Source organism: Emydura macquarii, unplaced genomic scaffold (genome assembly GCF_026122565.2).
Source record: "Emydura macquarii macquarii isolate MOO-44397 ecotype Brisbane River unplaced genomic scaffold, CSIRO-AGI_Emac_v2 contig_2676, whole genome shotgun sequence".
NCBI classification, from domain to species: domain Eukaryota; kingdom Metazoa; phylum Chordata; order Testudines; family Chelidae; genus Emydura; species Emydura macquarii.
The window spans coordinates 17,448,290-17,474,929 of record NW_027132813.1 but is presented as its reverse complement, the minus strand read 5'-3'; the positions used below and the strand labels follow the sequence as shown (position 1 = coordinate 17,474,929).

General features: G+C 44.7%; 1 protein-coding gene across 1 annotated transcript in view; it reads right to left on the bottom strand.

Moving 5' to 3' along the window:
- Positions 1–708: 708 nt before the first annotated feature.
- Positions 709–26,640, bottom strand: part of PTPN14 (protein tyrosine phosphatase non-receptor type 14) — a 158,184-nt gene continuing 132,252 nt past the window's right edge. Inside the window, exons 14-19 of the mRNA XM_067564969.1 lie at positions 25,980–26,123; positions 24,712–24,930; positions 15,018–15,146; positions 13,707–13,941; positions 11,318–11,481; positions 709–4,388 (exon numbers count right to left, since the gene is read on the bottom strand). Coding sequence (XP_067421070.1) covers positions 4,260–4,388; positions 11,318–11,481; positions 13,707–13,941; positions 15,018–15,146; positions 24,712–24,930; positions 25,980–26,123 — 1,020 coding nt within the window. The 3' untranslated portion in view covers positions 709–4,259. The remainder of the gene's footprint in view (positions 4,389–11,317; positions 11,482–13,706; positions 13,942–15,017; positions 15,147–24,711; positions 24,931–25,979; positions 26,124–26,640) is intronic.

The window sequence follows — 26,640 nt, the reverse complement described above, 5'->3', positions numbered from 1 at the left end:
GGGTGGCAAGCAGGGGACCCTGCAAAGCTAAGTGACATGCTTCAGCCCCGCTGCCAGCCCAGGCTCACAAGTGAAAAACAGGCTCAAGTATCACACTGAAATGTAAGTACAATATTTATATTCTAATCAATTTATTTTATAATGCTATGGGAAAAAGGAAAAAGTGAGCAATTTTTCAGGAACAGTGTGCTGTGACACTTTTAGGTCTGATTTTGTGAGCAAGTAGTTTTTAAGTGAGGTGAAACCTGAGGTTCACAAGACAAATCAGTCTCCTGAAAGGGGTACAGTTGTCTAGAAAGGCTGAGAACCACTGCACTAGAGAGCATTGTATCAGGTTGTGAATCTGGGTATTTCTGCATGCAGTCTCACACTCTCCCTGTCTTTCTTGTGCCTGGTCACATACTCATCTACAATATAAAAGGGGCACTTATTCTGCATGGCCCACTGGGCCCAAATTCTGCAGCAGGTTCCTTCAAATCACCACAGGAAACCCTCAAGTTTAGAGTCCCTGCAGAGAGACCGCACCCAGGTGCTGGCGTGGGGGGTTGTGGCAGGTCTCCAGAGGGAGATGGAGGCAGCCAGGGACACAGCTCCATCCCTTCTGTGCTGCAAAGTGGGGTAGAATGCAAACTTCAGAACTTATGGAGTTCTGATTCTAAATTTAGCAACGCCATTTCTCCTATCCCTTGCCTATATGAAGCTGAGAGCATGAACTCTGCCCATAAGCAAAGTACTGGGGTAGTATGGAATTCTGGGTCAATTTTAACTATTAGTATTTCAACACGTTTAATATTAAACCAAAAAAAGTTATGTCTTTTAAATAGTAACATTTTATCTTAAAAAAAACAAATGCAGGCTTATTAATCTACCTCAAATTCCCTTTTGTGAAGTAGATGAAGGAGCATAAGACTTCAACAGGCATAGCATGGGCTAGCGTGTCAGAGAGGAACTGGCAAGAGTTGGAAGAAGTCTATTTGAAGTTAGTTTCAGAACTGTTTCAAGTTGCTGTGTAGTTCACTTTGCAGGAAGTTGGTGCAGTTTTGCAAGATTTCCAGTTCAAGCCTTTCCTCCAAATACTGAAAGTGGTTTCTTGCAAACTGCACATTATCCATGCTTTGATGTTAATACAGCATGAAAACCACAAATAATTATAACTAGGAGTCTTCGTTCTCCTTTTCTCTTTAAAAGACCAAATGCTAATACTGTGGGAGAGAAATAAAATGGTACTATTCCTTTAAGTCCCTTGCTTTCATTTATACTGTGACTAATGAAATTGGATAGAAAATGCTTTTTCCTGTCCCATCCTTAAGGTTAAGAAAATATGTTCCAAAGAACCTGGGCCTGATAAAGTTGCAATCCTTCGGCATCAGAAGAAGATTCAGTTTTTCCTCTACAATATGGAAGCAGATTCACCTCTCTCAATTGTAAAAACCTGGCATGAAGTTACAGTGGCAAATGGGGCTAGAGAGGAAACTCTGAAGACATACACGATCTCCATTTCACCTAAGATGCTAGTTATTCTAGTCAAGATAAAATCTAGCAGGAAATATACACAAGTCAGACAAATGAAAAAGTCTGAAATTATCATGCTTTCCATAAAAGGGAAAGAGAGTCAGCATGGATGCCAGCTACCATTTTAGGAGCTGACTGAAAGTGGTGTTTGTTATGTGACCATCTATCTGGCTCATTAATAGGCACCTATTGCTAATTTTGAAAGGCTTTTTGGTGCCATTTTGTAATATTTTTTTCCTAATAAACCTATAATGTGCCTTTCCACTACAAGAAGCCATGTAATGACAACGGTGCTTAATTTTCTTCCTTTTTAACACAGCTGTTTATGCTCTCATAACTTTTTTCTGTACTTACAGAAGATCCAAAGTATCATATTCATTTCAGCCAAGATATCTGACTAATACGACCTAGGAACAAATTATTTTCCCTTCTGACTTTGTACCTTTCAAATCCAGATGGAGCAATGGAACTTGACAGCTCTAAGTTCAAACTTAATTCATCATTAGGAAATTATTCAAAAAGCTATAACGAGATAACTAATTTAATACACTTTGCTTCAAGGTTTATTCCTTGGCCTGTTTCCCAGATATAAAGCATCTCTGTGCAATTATCATGCAGATGCCACTGAAAAGACTTTAAATGGTTGCTGCTAATTTAACAAGAGATATGTTGGCACTGGCAGAAGGCATTAGGGGAAAACTAAAGTTGACTGAAGAATCAACTGGTTCTTAAACGTAATATCAAGATAGTTTAACTAGGTATATTTATTAATCCTAACCATCCTTTGGTGGCTTGAAACTGAAGTCTCTCTCTTCTTTTCTCATTATGCCTTTACCCTGGTATGTTACTGTAATGCCAAGGTACCAGCATAGACAACATCTGTAAGCCACTCAGACCCAGATCTTCAAAGGTATTTATTTAGGTGCCCAATGGGAGTTAGCTATCTAAATACTTTTGAAGATTCGGGCCTGAGTATCCTCAACTCGCAACTGAAGTTAAGGGCCCTCAGAACCTTGTAGAAGTGAGACTTTAAGCATTTGTTTAAAGCAATTACATGGACTTTGCAAACAGCTTTAATCAGATCAAACAGAAGAGCTTACATTGTCATTGCCAAAGTCCAGAAGGCAAGTTCTAAAAAAGCAGCAGCTGGGGGTGATACTGAGTGCAATGTTTTACCCTAATCCTGGCTCTCCTAAAAGGTTGACACATTGCACAGGCTTCCTGGTCTACAGCAGTTGTTTCCAGATTAGGGTTTAGGGAGCATGACTCTAAATCTACCTACAGTCACTATGTACCCATCCAGTTTTGATTGCTTCTAGAGTAAGATAGGTTGAAGCTATATAATGGCTCGTGGTTAGCCAGGGTAAAGCAAATAAAACACTGAGATGGCAGCAGACAATTGTGTCATTTGGGGGGTGGGGGCAGGCCCAGAAATTGGCCCTGATTAATACGTTGTATAAGCTCATTGTCAGGTAATAGCAAGTGTCTGAGCAGCCATGTTAATGTTAAGCTCACTTTTTTCTGCTCAGAACTGTCAGAAAATCAGCCCTTCAAAAGTACTGCCAAGTGATTATACCAGACCCAAAATGTTCTTTCATATATTTCTTTCATGTTGCTAGCATAAATTTTAAGCAAACCCTTGACTGAAGTTACATTTATGCTTGGATTCTCTAAGGTTTTCTGGTATTTCAAGCAGAGTTTGCTTATGTCCTGATCTTGCAGCATGATGTACACAGGTGGATTCCTGCCCTGGTGCTTCAGGGGGTTGCTGTGGGGATATGCTCAAACACCGCACTACAAGATCAGGGCACTCAGTCACATGGGACTAAAATTCAGAGCTGATGAAAGCAATGGTGGGATTTGGCCTTATGACAACAATGAAAGTTTTACATTTGCAAGAACATAATGTTTGATTTGAATTTTCTGGGCTGCAACTGGCTGAAATTTTTCTCCTGCTCAATCCAAAGTCCACTAAGGTTAATGAAAAGACAGACTCCCATTGACTACAAGGTGGTTGGAATCAGGGCCTTAGCAAGAGTATTACAGTTCTTTATCTAGGAAGGGATCAAAGGATGGTGCATACTGACAAAGATCATGACTAAGGTGTAATATGGCTTCTTGTCAAGTACTAAACTGCAATGGTAATTCTTGCCAAATTTTGAACATCCGAGCTCTCTGTACACCTGATTTGCCTGATTACCCTATAGCTTACTTTGTAATGCTCTCATCCATCCATTCATTCATTTATAGATGTATGTTTTGGCTTCTCTATATTATACCTTTGTATTTATCATCAGATTTGGCCCATTACAGAGTCTTAACTGACTTTTAATAGGTCTTGTTTTCATGGTGAAAGCCACAAATCTGGCTTAAATGTTCTTACTGGAAAAAAGCCATTGCCTGAAGAGCTGTTCATTTCATAAACCATATAACAAAATATATGTCAACAGAACACCCTTGGAGAGGATCACCTTCCCTATGGACACACTGCAATGCAGACCAATCATGTCAATTCAAATGTCACCACAAGTTCAAGAAATTCATGTTATTCCATGAAAAATAAATTACCTTGTATAAAATAATTCATGGGCCTCTCTACTGAAGAACAAGGGCTCCTTACTTTTGAGGCAACTTTAGCAATTGCAATATTTGCACACCATGATAAAGGACACGTCAAATGAACGCATCTGTCTTGCCAATAAGATTCAGTCAAATCCACAATACTGCATCCGGGATCTCTATGGAGATTAAATGAGTCTAGAGTTTTGTAGGAACTGGATGAGCACTCGATAGACAAATTTGTACTGAGCGATGGTCTGAATCATAAACATTCTCTGCTCCCGCAGGTATCTCAGCATCACCGGAACATCCACTTTCTGCAAAGTGAAGGTGACAAAGATGTGAGGCTGTGTGTTAATTAAACCAAATATCATCAGAACCCTCTGTTGACTACCTATAAGGAAAGAACAAAGATAACTCATTTATGGTGAATCATCACAGTTTGTTTTGGCTTTGCCTTCCGCATTAGAGTAAGGAATATACTTGTTAAGAAAGGATACCAAGGATCCAATCCTGCTCCCACTGAAGTCAGTGGGAATTTTAACACTAACTTCAATGGGTTTAACTCTGAACACCTAGTGTCTTCCCACTATGTATCCTTGTTATCTCATATGGTACCACTGACTGAGTGTGTAGTAAAAGGTTTTTTAAGGAATCTGAGCAACCTCCTAAAATCCTACCTGGAGGCTTCTTACTAAATATAGCCACACTCAGCTTGTCAAAAATAAACCAATTTTGTCATGTTACCTGACAAGTAATATGTTGGGAAAGTGGAGAATTTAAATAATCAAAATTTAATTTCTTGGGTCAGCTCTCCTCTGCCATTCAGTGTGCATGCAGGCACTGTAGCCATTTACACTCTGCTTCATGGTCAATTTCACTTATACAGGAGGGACATTAAGGTTCTACAAATCACAGGAAGCAGTCAAGAACCCCAACAACATAGGGTCCCTGGCCAGAACAGAAAGTTACGCACCACGTGCAGTAGTGAAGGTTCTTCAAGATGTGTCCCCCATGGGTGGTCCACAGTACAAGTGTCTGCATCCCTACACCTCTGATCAGAGAACTGTGGTAGCAGTCTGTCCCACCCATGCATGTGCTGCTCCTCGCATGCCATGAGGCTAGCCAGCGTGTGTGGGCGACCCTCCTCAATTCTTTCTCTACCACAGAGTCAACTACTAGAACTCCGAAGTAGAGGGGAGGAGGGTGGGTCGTGGAGCACACATCTCAAAGAACCATCATTGCTGCACAAGATGAGTAACTTCATCATCTTCAAGTAGTAGTATCCCTATGGGTGCTCCACTGCCTCAATTTCCTCCCCTTGTTCGGGGGGTTCAGAGGCCCTTGAAGCCCCAGATGAAGGAAGCTGTCTCCTTGCTTGTTGGAATGCCATGCTGGAAGCATGGGAGGTTTGCTGTCTCTGAGCCTGCCAAAGATCCTAATACGGCCATTGTGGTGGGTAGGGGCCCGGCCGTTGGTACCATGGCTGCCAAATCGAGGGAGGTTGTGGATCAGGTGAATGATATGTCTAATGCCCATAGTGAAATTGGGCCCCATATGGTAGGTGAGAAGAGCGGCAGGAACCCACATCCTCCTGTTCAGTTTTCTGACTCCGAAGATGAGAACGGTGATGCACAGCAAGGTGAGGTTGGTCCTGGGACTCTGGTACTAAAGGGTGAATCCGATGCGTCAGACACTGAAAGATCTGTCGTGCACTGGAAATCCGGTGGTGCAGATGGCGCCGGCGGTGGTTGGTGCTGAGAGGCTTGCACCGATGGAGTTGGAGATGTGGACCTGGCTGTGATGTCCGTGGGTGCCATGGGCACTGGAGTGGGTACCAGTGCCGGTGTCCGTACCAACGGAGCCTACCCCAGGATTGATCTATGTCTTTCACTCCTCTGTGGTACCGGTGCTTCTTTGCCCATGTCCGTCAGGTCTATGGGCAGTCCGACTTGTTCTCTCAGCTCAGTACCACGTGTGCCCTGGGTACCAGTTTTAAACAGCTTCAGTGCCGTCGGTAATGATGATACCGATGGAGCTGGGAATTGTTTTTGGCTTGATCGGGGCTCGCTACGGGGACTCACAGACCTTCTCTTAGTTGTCTTGTGTGAGTGGCTCATCTCTCTCTGCAAACCTCACTTCGACATAGAAGGTTGTGAGAGTTCCTGCCGGGATTCTGAGAGTTGAAGAGCCGACTCCATGAGCAGGAATTTGAGCCTTAACTCTTTATCTTTCCTAGCTCTCGGCTTCAGTTGTTGGCACAAGGCACACTTGTGTGGAATGTGCTTTTCCACCAGGCAGCAAACGCACTGCAAGTGTCGTTGGTTACTGGGATAGATTCCTTGCAGCTGAGGCACTTTTGAAGCCCGGGGAGCCAGGCATACCCTTGCCCAGAGGAGCCCCCTCGCCAGAGCTGCTGGGAGGCAAACCCTTACTACTTTGTTTTTTCTTTTTTTGGCACAGCCAATAAAATGTAAATGAAGTAACAAAGAAAAAAAGGCTTCAAGGAAAGCTAAAATTAGCAAATCTAAAAGGAGTTAATGATCCCCAAATGGAAAGCTTTAGCTCAGTCTCTAGCTAGGGGCGGTTGAGGAGCAGTATATGCGCAGGTAGGACGGACTGCTACCAAAGTTCTCTGATCAGCAGCGCAGGGATGCAGACACACCTACAATGGAGCCCCCATAGGGACACTGCTTGAAGAACAGAAGGATTGGCAAATGCATCATGTCAGTACGATGTAGCTATTGTTCCCCCTCAGGCCACTCAGTTCCTCGCCAAAAAGAGGAAAGTCCCTGGCAATGTCCACAAAACCCAGACAGCCAACACTTGACACAGAAGTGCTGACCTCCTTTAATTGTCAAAGCCAGTACATGAACCAGGTTGTGTGAAACCCAGAGAGGCTTGCAAGATGAAGCATTATAATTTACTGGAAAATATATTAGGCATTTGCATTTTATTGCCTGCATTTAGAAAGCAAAAGAAGAAAAAACAACAACATGGGTAACTTCTTAGAACAGGTATCTGAGGAGCAGTTCACAAGTCATTCAGCTATAGTTCTCAGACTATCAAGGCCACAAATGAGGGACCAAAATACTATTCATGCAGGAAACATAAAGCAGTGAGGAATTAATTTCCTTTGCTATAAATAATCTTGCCATAACCTCAAGTTCATAATTTCCGATGTAACTATTTTCATAAACAAAAGTGGGGGCATCAAATTTGGGTGGAATGTAGATGATTTTGGGAATAAAACGAGCAATAACCCTCTAGAAAATGACATTCAAGAGGTTTGCATTCAACCTCCACGTTCCTATGGATCCTGTTCCAGGTTCCTTTGGAATAACAGTCGTATGCTGTCTCTCACATGCTGAAAGAAATAACCCATGAAGAAAACCTATGTCTCTCTAAAACAATGCTATACTGTACTTTTCATTCCAGAAGCACAAGTTGGAACTAACAAATCTTTTGGCTGAAATCAGCAGCATTATGAGAATGAGGTCAGGGCAAAGGGACAGGGATATAACTGGTTCAGTCTTTAGCCACTAGAGGCATTCTGTATTGGGAAACCATTGTGGTTTCCATGCATTCTGGGAATTGTTTCTAGAAAGTGGAAATTATTTAAAAAAAAAAATCACATCACATATACATTTCTCTGTATTTATGTGAAATGATGGAGATTCTAGTTTTAATTACATAAGCCCAAACTGACATGATCACCGATGTTCCCTCTAAATTTAATTTGTTTTGTACTGAGCAGGCTACAAACTCCACTGGACATTACATTTTTGTCTTTAGGCAAGCTTACACTTTTTAATTTGAAGGATGTGTATGGGAGGTTTGTGTGGGTGTGTGTGCAGGGGGGTTGTGCGTGTGGTGAGGTATGCAAGGGGGGCATTGTGCTTATGCATATGTGAGTGCACTGCACAGCCCATCCAGGCCCCTCATCTAAGCTCCTGTGTGAGGGGCACGCTGGACCCTCCACCGCCTCCTCCCAGCCATCATATCCCAGAGATCAAAAGCACTTCCACTCCCCCAGTAGTGAGGAGGCGAGCCTGCACGAGCTCTGTTAGGGGTGGGATGGGGGTGAGCAGAGCAGGAACTTAAAGGGCAACACTACATCCCTGCTGAAGCCACAACAGAGAAAACGAGAGCGGCACAGTGCTGACTTGCACCGTATATATAAGATTGCTGCGCGGCTGTACAGCTTACAGGGAACACCAGTAACCACAACTTGAAAAGTGGAGCTATATTTATGCCATTCCACAAATGAGCTGTTACAAGAGATAGGATTGCTAGTTTTGGTTGGATGTATTTCTGGAGGTGTCATCACACGACAATCTTTTACTAAAGATGAATCTTTAATTCCTGGGCACTCCAGGACAATCCTGGAAAGCTGGCAATCCTAACAGGAGAGTAGTTATAGATGGCACATAAGGACCAAGAAGCGTAGAAATCATGATGAGGATTTTCATGTTATTTTCAAATCTGTGCAGAGGAAAGCATAAGCTTCTCCTTTTGGTTTACACAGCTAACCCAAAGAATGCCTCCGCATGGAATTTGATGGTTAGAAAAGCAATTAGGTCATGTTATGCCAAGCCATGTCAGAGCTTGACTTTGCCTGAACAACGACAAGATAAAAAAAAAACCCAAAAAAAAAAACAAGGCAGCAAGCCAGTTTGGACCTGCACAATCCAAGTTCTAATCTCATCATTTGACAGTTTGTTGATTTCTACTGAGCCAATAACATCTGGTGATCAGTCATTTTCTGTGTCATCACCACACAGGCTTGATTCATCTCAGAGCTATTTTGTGTGTGTGTGTCACACTGAGCCTATCACACACATCTAACATATATTTATATTCAAACTTACAAAAAGGTCCAACAAGACCTCCCCATACCTATCTCGAGAGAGCTCCATTAACTTTATTCCAGGAATGGGGAATCTTTGGATCCAAAACGTACCACAGTGTATATGTCAACAAGAGATGAATAATACTTTGCAAAGCTGATATTTAGTAAGTTACAGAATTAAAACAATTACTAGCTTTGCCTTCCACTGCTCATTTACTGTAAAGCTAATTTAAACCCGTTTTCTTGAGCTACAAGGCCTTGAAGAAAAAACACTTAAATTGGCTTTAATATGTCATTATTAATGATGCCAATAATCAAGAGAAAGGAGAGATGAATTAAAATCGACAGAGAAGCCCCTCACTGTCAAGAGTCCTATATTCTCTCAGTGCCTTGCTGGGCATTCCCCAGAACCCTAAAGACCTTCTCCGCCCCCTCCCCCCCCCCCCCCACACACACAAAGATTTATGAGCTCCATTTTCAAAGACTCAGATACATGCCAAACCATTCTTGTCACAGAAGAGGTGGCTCCCTCTATAAGCCAAAGACACACCAACATGCCCTGAGGGGTTGCATGATTGTTATTTAATATTTGTCCAGGGCACCACTAGTACGCATGGGTTGCTATAGAGCAGGGGTCCCCAAACTTTCAGCTGCGAGGGCCACATCACTCAGTCTTGCTCTTATGGTGGGGCCAAAGTGGCTCCATGTCACGTCACGTCACTTGGGAGGGAGTGGGGGGGAAAAGGCAGGGCAGGGAGGGGTGAGCGGCCGCTGCACAGCACCACTGGAGGCCGAGAGCTGTGGCTCCAGCCAGGGCGCCGCTAGGCCCACGTGGGAGAGGGGGGAGTGGCCGCTGCACGGCGCTACTTGGGGCTGGGAGCAGCATGCTGGGTGCTGGGCCCACATGAGAAAGGGATGGGGTTTGGGGCAGGGACTGGAAGCAGGCTGGTCAAAATGTGTCAGGCCATAGTTTGGGGACCCGTCCTATAGTGGGATATGAAATGCCTCTTCACCACAAATGACTGAGCACATTATCATTTCTGCAGCACTCTCAACCCACTGCTAGCTGAAGAGCCATGAGTCAAACCACAGCTTGAATCCTTCTATCTGGGAAGGGGGGGGCCGGGGGAGAAGGAAAGGACTAAGAAGGAGTGAGGCTGAAACTAGAGCAATGCAAAGTTAAATAAAAAAAATCCCCCGTGTTTAAATTGTGCTATGAACTTTCAGGGCCAAATTCATCCTTAGTGTAGCACAGCTGCAGTCAGAGCAGATACATTAGGGCTGAATTTATCCCAGTCTCTCTTAATGGTCACCCTGCAACTAGTGTGTGGTGCACTTTGCAGTGCCACAGAGCCAGCCATTTCCTTTTATTTTGGGTAGCTGGCCAACAATCACCAGCCTTTGGAAGATAACGGGAATGAGGGGAAGAGAAGCAGAAAGGTCCATCATCAGTAAAGTGCACCAATGATGAGGAGAAAAGCTCACTGGCACTTGTCCCTCTGTGCCAATAGGCACAACTTCTCAAGTGACAGGCATTGTTCTCACTTCTCAACCCTCCACGCATTAGTACCAGGTTCTCCATTTCAACCAATCGGTAATGGATTGCTGTTGGTGAATCCATGATGATGTGTGTCTATTTGTAACATCTGCTACATTCTTCCACCTTTATTATCTATGCAAGGGAATAAAGTCTTCCAGCAGTTCACTCAATGAAAGAAGCCCCTTCATTTCAATAGCGGTTTGCCTCAGGTTGGCATTGTACACCAACATCATATTGTTCTTCAGGACGTGGTGTTTTTGCTGCACTGTTCCCCAATGACAAAGAACACAGCAGAACAACAAAAGCTACATATTGTAACTCTTATGTTGCTGATACTCTAACATAGTACCAGCCTGTGTAATAGGTCTCATAATACAGGCTGTGGCCCATCAGCCTTTTTTTCCTGTTATTTTTGAGTTACAGCTGAGCTTTATTCCAGTCTAGAAGCCAAAGGCAGTGAATGAGACACAGAGATAGAGGCCGCTGAAGACAGAAGCTAGAAAACTAGTCCAAACCAGTTTGGAAGCCAGCACACTTCTCCAGTATCTCTCAAGCTGCTCTTTTAATACTGTTCTCTCTCCAGATTGATTAATTAAGACACAGGTACAGACTGCCACATCAATTTAGATTGTAAACTCTTTGGGGCAAGTGTCCTATCTCAGCAGTGCTCTATTAAAAGGATAAAAATAAAAACCAAACAAAATAGCCAAGGCATACTGGGTAACTAGTGACAAATCTCTGCTCACTGTGTCTGGGTACACTAATGCAATGAGATGGATGATATTTGATTAATAGGTTCCCCCTCAGTGGACCAGCGAAGGGAAAAGTGATGATTAAGTGCAAAGTTTACTTACTTCATTATGCTCCAAGCAGCCAATCATCAGTTCTGTTAGAATAACTACCCCTGTTCTTCCCACACCTGCACTGCAGTGAACCACAATTGGCGGGTTGCAATTGTTGCTAGCGTCCAACACGCTGTTTGTATGGCGACGTACTGACTGTATCTCCTCCAAATAGGCTGTAAAATAAAATGCAAATTATGCTGCAAAATCCTATCTGGCTTCTCATAAAAGTTGAAAAATGTCTGAGAAAGTCAGTGTTTTTTTTTTTTTTAAAGTGACAATAATTTACAGTTCCTACAAGACACTAATTATTTGGCCACTGTGCATTGAACAGTACTGAATCCAGCGAGTAGCAGCTGGGTGTCAATTACTACTTGGGATTTTGGTTCTTTACATTAAATTGTTCTTTTTAAAAAATTAAATTCTGTTTTCCCTTCTGCAAATCCCCAGGTCCCTGAAGCAGATGATTCTAGACATTACTTACAGAAATTCCTGCTATTAACAGGCTGGGATCAAAAACAACAGCTAACTCCCCTGGAAACCACTGCCTGCCAGAGCCAGTAGCGGATTGGAAGTGAGCATCCATCTGCCCTTTTCTTTTCTTTCCTTCCCTTGCAGAATGAGTGAGAACATCAGCTACGTCTGTACTTTTTTATTTGTTTTTCAGCAGGTCCTAGGACTTTTTTTGGGGCACAATTATTTGTGGCTTTCCTTTAATCACTACTGCAAAGTGTAAGGATCTCAGAGAATCCTCTTGTCTAGCTCTAATGCTCTCCAAAAGAGTGGTGTTTTGCTCATTAAAGTATAACATTACAGACACCCTAATGGCTCAGCTGGTTGGGTAAACACAACACAAACTAGGACACACAGATTCGGACCTGAGTATGGGTCTCTCCCAAGGTTATTCCAGCAGGGAATTGTATGAACCACAGAAATGAAGTCTCTGGGTCTAATTCACCATTGCACCAATTGCAATGCACCCTATGTAGTCCTTCCCACGGTGCAAACTGGATGTAAAATGCTATCAAAATTAGAAAGGTGGCATTTTACACCACTTTGCACAAGTGGAAGTGATTCCATTAGGTGTACGGTAATGGAGAATCATGACCTCTATCTCCAGCTGTCTCTATGGATAGGCAGGTTCCAATTTTTTACAACTTCCCAATAGCTGTGGTTGAATGTTGGAAAAATGCCCTTAAAAAAATGAAGCTTGGAAGTACAATGAGAAATAGAGTAACCCAACTTAAAAGAGTGGGTGAAAACTCCATTACTAACCCACAATAATAATGCCTTGAGTCACTTCCTTGGCAAAGCTGCAAATTCAATTTGCATACTCTTCTTTCCAGTTGTAAATAAAAGGGGTGTGCATTACTTAGTATCATGATGGTAGTATTATTATTACTGGTGTATTAAATATTTATTAGTAATAAAGTAGCAAGGTACAGTACTAAATTAATAAAAGTCAATACAATGGTTGTATTTGTCTCTCACCCAAACCTCCTACAGTTCACCTACATGGACAGTCCGATAACTAAAACACCTCTTAAGCAGGTAGGGAGTTAGGTTACTGCCCCTGACTCACTAACAATTGGGAATACTCTATTATTTGTATGACCCTGCCTCCCCATCTGATCTCATTCTTAGTTGGCTTGATGACATTTCTGTATTTGTCTGTCTATATGTAACATTCCAGTCCATTCCAAAATGTCAGGGAATGTTCTATGCACCAATGGCTAGAAATGGCTTGATTTTGGGGGGAAATGGAAAACAGACAGATGGCAGCCATTAACACTGTCCAATATAACAATACTCCATCTCATCTCTGCTCATCCTCCCAATAGAGTTTAACATATTGACACTCTGAGTGATTTCTCTCTCAGTGGGGAGCAGGGGAAATGGAGGTCCTTGGTATGGGGGAGGGAGGAATGGGGTGGCAGAGAACCTCTGGTGTGGGGGGAATCGGGAACCATGGTAGAGGGACAGGGGGCAGACACAGCCAGTAGCATGGGAGGAAAGGGGACAGACAGAGCCCTGAGGAAAGGGGGAATGTGGGGAAGGGGGTGTACACAGAGTGCCTGCCGGGAGGGAGAGAATGGGGGATCTTGGAATGAGAAGGGCACACGGAACCCCTGGGATGGGGGTGAAGTGGAAATGGAGGGGAGAGGAGCACACAAAACCACTGGCAATGGGGAGAAGGGAGAAGTTACAGAGAGCCCCTGAAATACAGGGGGATAGGAGAGTGACATACTTGGATCTTATGGACTGGCATGGAAGGATGTCAGGAGCCCCTGGCTTGTGCCATGAGCTTGGCCAACAGAAGCTACAAAGTGCAACACCTCCCTAGCTCTTAAAAATGTTCATTGACCTTAGACCTTAGTGTGCATTAATTAAGGAATCTTACATAAAAAGCCTTGGACTTCTTCTGGACAGCCATGATCTGGCCAGTCAGTATATTGCAAGTGCCACACTGTCCTCTCCTGCCCAGACAAAAGATGCTTGACCTTCAGCCCTGTAGTAGCATAGCATCCAGAATCTGTGCGGAACTTAGTTGTCACCTTAAACTTTCCATAGGTGGCTGAGCTGTGCTTAGAGCCCAGTTTAGGCCAGTAGCGATGACTCTTGCTTCTTCCTCCCTCCTGAACCGCAAAAAAGCAAAATTAAAACGATTATTCTTGTAGCGTCACAATTTTAATTCTCATAAACAGAGGGCATGGTACCATTTGTGCAGCTAAATGGGGTACTCCTATTTATCTTCTCTCGTAAGAGAAGAACAAGGGGCATCACATGAAACTGAATGGCACTAAATGTAAAACTCCACCTTTCACAAAATATATATTTAACCCGTGGAACTTCAATGCCACAAAATATCATTTAGTCCAAGAGTTTAGAAAGATTGAGGCTTGAACATTTATATGGGTAATGAGAACATCCACAGTTACATTAAAAAGAGACTTAAAAAAAAAAAAAATCTGAGGACAGTAAACTCATCCTTCCGGGCATATGTCAGCTTCTGATAGCAACAGATGAGGAAGAAACTTCCCCATAGGCAGGGTATTTGATAACTGTCCATTAAGAGGATGTGTCTCTCTAACTCTGAGTGTCTGGTATTGATCTAAGTGGACTAGACAGAACACTAGGCTCATGTGGTATTGTAAGTCCTATATTACAAGGCAGTAGGACTCAAAACTGGATGTAGTGTTAGTTAGCAACATGTGCCAGTTTTTATAACATAGCACATAGTTCTTGGATTACAATAAAAATAACTGTTTTGCTTGGCATAGGAATAAAAAGATTTTTTTAAATGGACACTTCTACAGGAACAACAGCTTCTGGTCTCTTTTCAGAGATAAGAATGATGGTATGTGGAGCTGGCCTTGGATGGGTTGGGAATAAATGTCATTTTAACCAAGAGCAGTTCAGGGTTCTTAAATTCCAATGGAAACATTTTTGCTTTGTTTGGCAAACTAAAGTCTTACAACTAAACTGAAGCTTGACTGTTTTTTTATTATTTTAGTAAATGACAAGCTAAATACTAGAGAGCTACAAAAAAACAAGGTCACAGCAGTAGATTATCTCCAGACAAGCGTTCAAGGGGAATAAAAGGAGAAAAAAAAGGGGCCACCAAAGAAAAACAGATTATTGGAATGGGAAGCAGTGATAATGGCAGAGTTGCTCACATTCAGAAAGAATTGCTCTATGTCATTTTACGTACCTCTTCAGCTGTAACCATGGCTATAACATTCACCCCCTGTTCCCACACCATCTGCCAGAAGTCATGGCATGTGTGTGGTAAAGGTCCTTGTGTGGCTATATAGTGCCATTCCTCTCCACCTACAGTGACCTGGGAGTCAGAAAAAATACAGTTAATGCCAAACTTCTCTGTGGTGACTGTGCCAGTACTTTTATTTTAAATGTAAAAGAATATAATAAAACCTTTTACTCTTAAAATTCCACACTAATCCATCCTACAATTAGAGCAAATCAGCAACAAATTAACCCTTGGTGCTTACGAATTCTCTCCTATCACCATGAGCACAAGAGCGTGGGCAAATAAAAAGGACCCCCACAAGATTCTATACAGCCGACATGATAAACACAGGCATCCACAGGGCCAGTTTACAGCAGGGACCAAAAAGCAGAAGTTTTAGAGAAGCCAGAACTCTTCTTCCTGTTTTTGTACAAAATTAATACAATGCAGTGCATAAAATGGGAAAAGGAAAATCTTTGCTTAAAGGCCTGATTCAAAGCCCACTGAAGTCACTGAAGTCTGTCTACACTGGCGCTGGAAGTGAGCCTCCCAGCCCAGGTAGACAAATTCACACTAGCATGGCTTGAGTTAGTGCACTAAAAATGGCAGTGGGGACACATGGCTCAGGCTGGTGCTCGTGTTCTCAAGTCTACAAGGTCAGATGAGTTTGAGTGGCCGAACTGCAGTCTGAGAGCAATGGCCACACTTCTATTTTTCACACACTAGTTGGAGCCCCTCTAGCTCCAAACTGTCTAGCTGGCCTGGGTGGCTCACTCCCAGCTGCAGTGCAGACATATCCTGGAAAGACTCCTGTTGACTCCTATGGGCTTTGCCCTCAGGCCCTAAATGATTGCCCTGAAAGAAAGCCTGGGCATTAGAGACATTCTACATACATTTCACAAGACACTGCACGGCTGCAAATAATATACAGTTTTGTAAGCACTGTTTGAACAGTTTGCATAAGGAAAGACAGAGGCTGGTTCATCCTCTGATGTTACTAGATTTGATCATGTTTGTTTTATAATGGACAAAAAATTACATCTAGAAAGTAGTCCTGTTATGTGGACTCACTTTCAAAGCTGCATTTGAGCTTGTTCCCAAGTCATCCAGTTATGCCCACATATTGCACATAACACACTGGTCTGATAAGCTGGCAGCCAGCTAGCAATGAAATACAGATAGAATGTCAGAATTTGCTTTGAATTTCTCTTCCTCTACCAACTTGTGTTTTCAGTTCAGTGGTTGCAATCTATCATATAATAAATATGGCACATTTAACAATTTTTCAAGAGTAAATTATGTAAATCCTTTCTCAATTCAAGGCCTTTCCCAATACATATAATTGATCTAGCGGATCTTGTAAAAATACTTTTGGTGTGTTTGCTCTGCAACACATAAATAGGTCATTTAAAAAGTATTTGAAATAAGATTTACATGTCTTATATTGTGTAATAACTACAATGTACTCTTAGATCATCTTGAAAATTCCTATTTAAAACATATGATATATAATCCTCTTATGAATTATATCTGCAAAAACTTAGATAATTTAAAATTTACTTGCTGATATGTGTAAAAATCTGCCATTTTATCATTATCGCTTACTAAATTTCACTTTTTTTTCATATCCAAACTATTTTTCAATTCTACAGGTTAAAAAAAAGAACATTTAAAGTCAATAAACCTAATTTTAAAAAATAATTTTAGCAGCTTAAAAACAAAACCAGATGAACCAATTATTTTGACAAAGTTAAAGAAAAACAAGGTTACTTACCAGTAACTGATGTTCTTCGAGATGTGTTGCTCATGTCCATACCACTATATGTGTGTGCACGCCTCCGTGCATGGTTACCTGGAACTTTTTTCCCCTTAGCAGATCCTGTAGGGCCGGCTCCGGCACCCCCTGGAGTCCCGCATACATGCCACGGTATACGAGGTGCTGACGGCCCTTCTTTCTGCCAACTCTGGCAGCGGGGATGGAGTGTGGGTTGTGGAATGGACATGAGCAACACATCTCGAAGAACATCAGTTACTGGTAAGGAACCATGTTTTCTTCTTTGAGTGCTTGCTCATGTCCATTCCACTATAGGTGACCTTTGGAGGTGGGTAGGAGTTACCGGTGAGCTACCCTCAGCACAGCTCTGACGAATCCCGCATCCTCTCTAGCCTGCTGGACGATGGCGTAGTGGGACGTGAAGGTATGCACTGATGACCAGGTGGCAGCTTTGCAGATGTCCTGCATAGGCACTCTCTCCAGGAAGGCCGTAGATGAGGCTTGAGCTCTGGTTGAGTGCGCTGTGATGGTTCCCGGAAGCGGCACCTTCGCCTGCTTGTAGCAGAACTTGATGCACGATGTAATCCACGAGGAGATGCACTGGGTGGAGACAGGTGATCCTTTCATCCGGTCGGCCACTGCGACGAAGAGCTGCATCGATTTCTGGCACGGCTTTGTATGCTCGATGTAGAAGGCCAGAGCTAGTCTCACGTCCAGCAAATGCCATCTCCTTTCCTCCTCTGAACCATGAGGTTTGGGGAAAAAAACGAGGAGAAAAATACCTTGGTTACAATGAAATTGGGAAACCACCTTGGGTAGGAAGGTCGGATGCAGCCTCAACTGGACCTTGTCCTTATAGAATACTGTATAAGGGAGCTCCGAAGTCAAGGCCCTAATCTCTGAGACCCTCCTGGCTGAGGTAATGGCCACCAGGAAGGCTACATTCCATGAAAGCAGGAGCAGAGGGCATGAAGCCATGGGTTCAAAGAAGGGCCCCGTGAGTCTTGAGAGGACCAGGTTGAGATCCCAGGGAGGCACCGGGTCACGGACCTGAGGATACAGCGTCTCCACCCCCTTGAGAAACCTGACCGACATGGGATGGGAGAACAGCGATCTCCCCTCTAGCGGCTGATGGAAGGCCGAAACGGCCGTCGGGTGAACCTTCAATGAGGCCAGCACCAGACCCTGGAGCTTTAGATGGAGCAGGTACTCCAGGATCACCTGTATAGGCGAGAGGCTGGGCAGAATACCGAGGGACTCCGACCAACAGGTAAACCGCCTCCACTTTGCCCGATACACGACCTGTGTGGAAGGCTTCCTGCTGCCAAGCAGGACTTGCTGGACCTGCACCAAGCAGGCTCTCGTTCCCTCCGTCAGCCACAGATCCTCCAGGCCGTGAGGTGCAGGGAATCCAGGTAAGGGTGCAATAGGTGACTGTGGTCCTGGGATAAAAGGTCGTGCTGCCTCGGGAGCTCCAGGGGTGGGGTGATCGAAAGGTCCAGCAGCATGCTGAACCAGTGCTGTCTTGGCCAGGCCAGGGCGATGAGTATAACGTTCGCTCTGATCCTCTTTATTTTCAGCAGGACCTTGGGTAGGGGCAGAATGGGCGGGAATGCATACATGAGGGTCCCGGTCCAGCCCATGAGGAACGTGTCAGAAATAGACCCAGTCTCGCAACCCGAGAGCGAGCAGAACCTCGGACACTTTGTGTTCCAGGCCGACATGAATAGGTCCAGTTGGGGAATGCCCCACTTCTGGAAGATCATAGCCACCACCTCTGGGTGCAACGACTAGTCGTGGCGGGGTAGAAATGACCTGCTGAGGCGATCCGCCTCATCGTTCCTCACTTCCAGGAGGTGAAAGGCGGTCAAGTGGAAATTGTGCCTCACGGCAAAGTCCCACAGAAGGATAGCTTCCTCGCACAGGGCCGAGGAACACGCTCTCCCCTGCCTCTTTATGTAAAACATGGCTGTGGTGTTGTCCGTCAGCACCTGCACCACTCTGCCTTGTCAGGAATCGGAGGAACACCTTGCACGCTAGACGAATGGCCCTCAGCTCCTTCACGTTGATGTTCAGGAGCCTCTCCTTCCCCGACCAGAGCCCCTGAGTGCCTGAGGTTGGCGTTGATATGGGCTCCCCATCCTATGTCCAACACGTTAGAAATGAGGGTGACCAATGGGACCAGTTCCCTGAACGGAACGCCCTTCATCACTGCCCTGGGAATCTGCCACCAGTTTAGAGAGGCTAAGATGGGTGGGGGAACTGTGACCACCCAGTCCAATGAGTGTCTGCTCAGCACATATACCGAGGCCTACCATGCCTGAAGTGGGCTGAGCCTCAGGTGAGCTAGTCTCACTATGTACGTGCAGGCCGCCATGTGACCTAACAGCTGAAGGCAGTGCCTGGCTGTTGTCGTGGGGCATCGGTGCAGCTGGGAGATGATAGAGACCATCACCTCAAAACGGGGCTGAGGCAGGAAGGCTCTGGCCTGGGAAGCGTCCAGGGTGGCCCCAATGAATTTTATGCGTTGCACTGGGGTTAGTGTGCACTTCTGCGTGTTTATGAGCAGTCCCAGCCTGCTGCACGTGGAGCAAGTGAGGTCGAGGGCAGCATACCAGTCTCCTGGATCCAGGGAAGGGATTATGGAAGTTAGGGAGACCATGCGAAACCTGAGTCGTTTGACGCAGGTCTGATATGGGTCTCAGACCTCCCTTCGCCTTGAGGACCGCTGGGGAGCTGAGGACGGGCTGGGGGGATGATTTCTCCTTCTAAACCCCCTATTCCTATCCCTATTCCTATAGGGTTGAAAAGGCCTGGGTGGAGGCCTTGGCCGCTGCTGCTGTGCCTGGGGCTGTGACTGACGCCCGGAAAACTGGGGCGTGTACAGACTCAGAGAGTGAAGTGTGGTCCTGGAGTCCTTCCGTGCAGCTTCTTATTGGTCTGATCGGAGAATACGGCTGACCCGTCAAAGGGGAGGTCCTGAATAGACTGCTGCACCTCCTGGGACAGGCCTGAGGATTGCAGCCACGAGCACCTTCTCATACAGATGGCGGAGACTATGGCCCTACCTGCCGAGTCAGCAGCGTCATAGGACATCTCGAGCGCTGCCCTAGCTACCATGGTTCCTTTCTCCATGATGGCACTAAAGTCTGCAGCCTGGTCCTGGGGCAGGGCCTTAACAAACTTTAGCAAATTATATCTACCCAGGAGGGCCTGATGGTTGGCAATCCTGAACTGCATGCTTGCCATGGAATAAATCTTACTCCCAAACAAGTCCAGCTTCTTATTGTCTTTGTTCTTGGGAGTGGACCCTGGCTGACCTTGCCTGTCCCACTGGTTAGCTGCATCTACCACCAGGGTTCCCGGGGTGGGGTGAGTGAACAAATACTCAAACCCTTTGGCCGGGACATAATATTTTTTTTCGGCCACCTTTGACGTAGGGGTGACCGAGGAAGGGGTTTGCCACAGGGTCTTTACAATCTTAAGGACCCTTTTGTGGACTGGGAGGGCCACTCGCGTTGGGCCAACCGCTGCCAGCACATTAAAGAGGCTATCTTCAGCCTCTTCTAACTCCTTCACCTCCAGCCCCAAGTTGGAGGCCACCCTTTTGAGCAGCTCCTGGTGCACCCTGAAATCCTCCAGTGGTGCCAAGTGTTCCCAGGAGACTGCCTCGTCCGGTGAGGAGGAAGAGGACTGCCGAGGTGCATCCCATAGGTGCGCCCCCTCCTGGCGAAGGGTTGCATCCGTTGAGGGTCCCTCCATGGGGTCCGACTCCTCGTCTGAGGAGTGATGTCTATAGGCCTTCTCCTGTGCTGGAGGCACGGACTGTACCCCTGATGACATAATGGATTGAGGTCCCACCCCCATCTGGATACCTCATGGGGCCCAATAAGGCCATTGTTGCGGCCACTGACCCTGGGCCCAACCCAGAGCTGATCGCGCCACAGGCTGTGATGCTTTGTGAGGGCGTTGGCTCTCCCAATGACTGTCCGCCATGGGAGACCCCAAGTCGCTGGACCGCCCGTGCCGTGTATGTCCTCGGTCCCAGGCGCCCTTCCGTGCCGGGAACCACCCTCTCGATGCCTCAGACCTGGAGGACGATGAAGACTGCCTCCATCACCACGAACGGTGCCAACGAACGGAGGTGCACTCCGAAGAGCTAGAGGTACCGGAGCATCATCTCGGTACTGATGATTTCCACTGCCGCATGCCTTATGGCCTTGCAGACACCTTCAGTGACCGAGGTCGGCCCTGCTCCGAACTCCTTGGTGCCGAGCCGGACTCCGGCGACCAGGTTCCGCATTGTGGATTGCACGGTGCTGGATCCTCTGATGGCGACCGGGTTCTGTGCCGCCTCAGTGCAGGCGAACTCCTCGGTGCTGGGGATCTGGAGTGGGAGCTGTCCAAGCGCTGCCTGGCAGACATCGACCGGTGCCACCTCCTGGTATGTGCTGCCTCTGGTGCCGGGGATTGACAATGGCGCCGAGAGGGAGACTCCATGTCCTGTGCCGGAGCAGGTCAGCTCGACGATGCCAACCTAGAGTGACTGCTGGGGGAACAGTTCTGCTCTACTCGCGGAGACCGTCTGGTGGGAGATCTTCCTCCCCGTGCCGGGGATTCTTCACCGCCATTCAGGGGGACCCAATGCGGGTTTCCCCCGTGACACTGACCCCTTCTCCCTTGGCGGAGGGGCGGGGGCAGAGGTGGTGTAGGCAAGGCCAACAAGGCTCTTGCCGCCTGAAAAGCCTCCAGTGTCAACGACGTCGGCAGGGGCACTCTCCCATTCCTAGGAGTCGGGGGAGGCTCCCTGACCAGAGATGCAGGCACCGGAGAAGATGGTGCATCTCCGTACTCGACCCTGCCTGTACCGACAGCACAGGGGAGTGTCAACGCTCCACACGCTGCTTCTTCCTCTTCTGTGCTGGCGATGTTGCATGGTGCTGAGTTGAGGCCGGTGCTGGCGATGCGCTCTGTACCGAGGTCATGCTCGGTGCTGAGGTGGAGCGGGCCAGCTCAGACTCCAGGCGGAACGCTGCCTCCATCAACAGGGCTTTCAACCAGATTTCTCAGTCCTTTTGAATCCTTGGTTTAAAAGCTCTGCAGATCTTACACTTCTCTTTTCTGTGGGCTTCCCCCAAACACTTAAGGCAGCAGTCGTGGGGGTCGCTGAGTGGGAAGGCCTTCCCACAGGAGGCACACGGCTTGAATCCCGGTGACCGGGGCATGGCCCCAGCCATGTGAAGTCCCCGCAGGGACTTGCCTTATCTCTAACTACTCTTAACAACTCTTAACAACTACTTAAGTAACTAAAATTAACTTAGAATAACAAACAAGTCCGAACAAGGGGAATAGTACTTGCTGAGAGCAAGGCTAGTTCCAATAACCATCACGGGAGGAAAGAAGGAACTGAGGGGGCGTAGGGCCGGCAGCACCTCATATACCGCGGCATGTGTGATAGGCTCCGGAGCCGGCCCTATGGGATCTGCTAAGGAGAAAAAAGTTCCGGGTAACCGTGCACGGAGGTGGGCAGACACCTATGGTGGAATGGACATGAGCAAGCACTCAAAGAAGAATATATGTATATTATATATATATATTCTGTCTCATAAACTGGGACCTCTAATTCCATCTTTTTGCCAAGAGCAACTTTTTATTGACCAAGTTATAAATCCCAGAGAAAAAGATTTATATTGTAAGTGCTGACACAACCATAAATATCAAGGTGCTGGCAGCCAAAGAGCAATTAATAACTTTGACAAAACTATGTGCTGTATTAGAGATGCAAGTCTTTGTATAAATTTTAGGATAGGAATGTCAGTTTCGCTCTTACTGGTCAAAGAGCACTAAATTTAGATGTTTGGCTTTTGCACTTAGACGCTACGATGATTAGAGCTGTATTTAAATGATTGTTTTCAAAATACCAAGAAAGGCTTTTTTCCCTTTAAAAAAAATCCATAACTTAAATTATGGTTTGTGTCTCTGTATTTGGACTGCGCTTAACATCTTGACAATATAGGCCAGTGTTAAGTAAGAAGAGAAGTGCTGACAACCCGCAAGGATTGCAGATTTAGTGGTGGGAGTCATAATTCTCCAGGCGTGAATCTTATCAAAATGATATAGGAGTTTTCTTGTCTGCTGATTTCTGGTCCAAATGTCCAGCCTCCTGGCATATGATATGAAAGAAGCATAAATAGTCTGGAGGGAGAGTGATGCTTGGAATGTTTACTGCATTCTAATGCCCTGACTGCAGGTTATTAAAAATTGAGTATTGGGCTTCAAGCAGACAGTTTGTGCTACTGAGGTAAATTTCACAGATGCGATTTCACCTTCTAAGCAAAAGAACATCTGCTTGGCTTCTGTGACAGCCACTTGCAGTGCAAGGAGAAAATACTGGCAAGAGCTAGCTACTAAAACATTAGTGCATGTTCCTGCATGCTCTGTAGATCTCAAATGAGTGTGTGTCCAAGTCTGACACACAAGATGAAATGTGGACTCTTAAAACTGGCTGGGGAAAACTATTTTTCTGGCTGATACCACCTTATGGGCACAACTTATATTGTTAGGAGGTTTTTTCTCCCACAAATCAGATGAAAAAAGTGTGATTCAATAATCCATCATTCCAGCAATGGCAGATGATGCCAAAAACGAGTATCTGCTACCCACCAGGACTCTGGTAGAAAAGTGATAACCCGCCAGGATCCTGGTTTAGAAAGGTGTTTTGAATCAACAGGATTTAATATTGTAAATCATGACTAAGAGACTAGCTATTCTCTTTGGAGTTAGAGGCCAGGAAAGTGTAAAAGAACAGAATGTTTTATTTACTATTGTAATCTGATTTTTTAATTTCATTTTTGACAATGGGAAAAGGCAGCCCTGTCATGCCACATGCCAGCTTGGCATGAACTGAGTACCACTTCTCTTCTCAGAACAGTCGTAATCACCAAGAGGCCTTGAAAAGGTGTTATTGGAATCTGAGAAGATAAAAATGAGTTGGCAGCCACCCTGAGACAGCTTACTGCTGAAAATGACTATATAGCATGCTTGCAAGGAGCGTACAGGGTCAAACTGTATCTAAACATTTCATACAACAAATTTCTGAACAGTAACATAACTGCATTTTACAAAACTCTCATTTGAAATAATGCACTATGAATGCTCACATGGCTGTCTAAGTTAAAGTCATTATTTTAGGGGTCTGATTTACTAGACTTTTTTACTGCAGGTACATGCTCAAAAGGCAAACTTGCATTTAGCACCCCTACATTTAAAAAATCAAGCACCATAAGATTTAAAACTATGATAAAAGCTTTAGGGCCAGACCTTCTATTGATTCTGTGCTTCTCTCAAGCAGTCCTCCTCTCCTCCTCCTGCAGGTTTCTATTTAAAGTTGTCCCTGGTGGAAACCCTGCCTATCCTCCTCCTCTGGGAGGAAATTCCCGCTGGCCCAACTGCTGCTGCAGGCTCAGGGTGATGAAAATTGTACTGTTCTGAACTAACGGGGCTAGTTAGCTAGAGCTGGCCCATTAATTATATTTAAACTACGATAAGTGCCCTTTTCGGCTTAACGTAAGCATTCAGCAGTTAGTCTAGACAGCATTGCAAAAGATTAGGGAATTTCTGTAGAATGATTTCCAGGTCCCTAAAATGTAATATACATCAATTCATGATTGTTCGCTGAGCCTTGAAATTGAGAATGTGATGTAGTGACATTGTCATCCAAGGTATAACAACCTGCCCACCTTTATTAAGAAACCTAGGTAGATGTGAATAAATGACTTTTTGCAAGTCCTCTCATGTTAGAAAACATTGGCCATACCTCTAAAAACATACCCACGCCCCTAATGTTTCTTCATTTGCCATGTGATGCTTCAAGAGCCTTTATACCTTTATGTGCGAGGCATTGATGTAGCCTGTATTATTTTCTTTGGTTGGTACAAGTTCTATTCTGTTCTCCTCATAAGGAACGACTTCCCTGATGCGGTTGCGCTCAGCATTTTCAGGCAATGCTGCAGTGGTGAAGATCCCATCTGCCTTTTTCTTTGGAATCTGCTCATATTCTGTGAACACCATTCCTTCTTCCAACTTCCTCTTCAAGATTTTGCACTATGATTTAACAGAAATTCTTTCATCAATTCATTCTTTCAGACAGAATGATTGCAAAAGTACCACAGGGCAGTAATTTTATCTCAATACACAATGAGTCAACAAATAAACTAGGATGTTGTCTTTTGCTTGGAGCTATACTTCTTACTATACACAGTTTTATGTTGTCTGAGATTGCGTAACTCCATCTACTTCAATGGAGTTAAAACAGCAGAGAATTTTATGTTTCTGGTATATTCTCTTTTTATATTATTATAGATTCTGGTGCTAGACAAAAGCAAAAACCTTCTAGTTACAATCCTGATTCCATAAATGGATTTATCTCAAATATATTTTTGAAAAAATTATCTTTTAAAAAAGTCGCTCTTCTCCAGCAATAAATTTAGGTTCACATTTTCAAAGCCTGGCCTTAATTTGTACATTGCAATGTCTTTGCATGTACAAAACCTCTGATGTGTATTCAGGAGAAATGAGTTTACTGTATGTAATTGTTATCATTTGCTTGTACAGATTGTATAAGGGTGCAAAATTCCATGCACAAAATCAGGAGGGAGGCCTCTGACAATTTGCCCCAATAGATAATAGCAGCAGATATTTTTAATTTTTGTTTTAATTGGCTGCATGAGCATACACAGAAATGCGCCCAAGATTCCTCTGTGTGCAAAACTAGGGCTCTTCTCGGAAACCTACATGCATCATTCAGCACATTTTGTTACAACAGAGAGTGACTGCTCAACCTTCCTGGTCAAGAGATGTGCAATATTTTAGATTTAGGGTTTGATCCTGTGAGACATTGAACACTCCTAAGAGGTGCCAAGCACCTTCAACTTCCACGGACTGCAGTGGGCGATGAGGACGTTCAGAACCTCTTACAATTCCTCATTATCCATGTGTTTGGCCTCACCATAGCAGTGACAAGTCAAAGAGCTCCATCACTGATGGTGCTTCTCAACATGGCCACAAGTAGCAGTTTCCAGTTTTTAAAACCCCAGACACTTACATTGCTAGAAACAATGGAATAAATAGCATTTTGTGAATCTCTCTCTTACCCTCTCATCCATTGGCATTTTGGCTGCTTCATCCTGGCTATCCTCAGGCACTGGAACTCTAGCAACTGAGAGTCCATTTAACGCTGCCAACATCAAGGGCCTTTTCTGGGCCTCCAGGCCTGCCATCTTCTGCTTCTCTAGATTCTTTTGGCAAGAAAAGGCATGTTTTCATCTCTGTGTTATTATCTATAATGCCAGTAAAATACTGGAATTTTTTTAAATCTCCAAAATCTGCAACTCTCTGGCCAAGGAATGCAGATGATCACCATTAGCAAAGTAAATTCAAATACAACCTCTATTCTTCCTATTATACCCCAGGGGCCTGGCTCCTACACGAGCACAGAATTTTAATTTCAAAGAAACAATCCAAAGGTAAAATATAGCTTACTTGCTATCAAAAGACTTGCAAATACAAATCTTGGGCATCTCTGTGTAATAAGTTGCTAACAGGTCATAAAGAATCATTCCATCATGTCATGATGGGAATACTTATGCAAACATATCTTACACTGGTTTTAAACGGTGTTAACTTCCATGAAAAATATACAATGCTTACCCCAATGCAATTTTTATCTTTGCTGTGGTGTTCGTTTAATGCTTAGAATGGGAAATACTTTGGTACATTTAAACTACCGTGTGTGGTAAAGGTCCAGATGTTAAA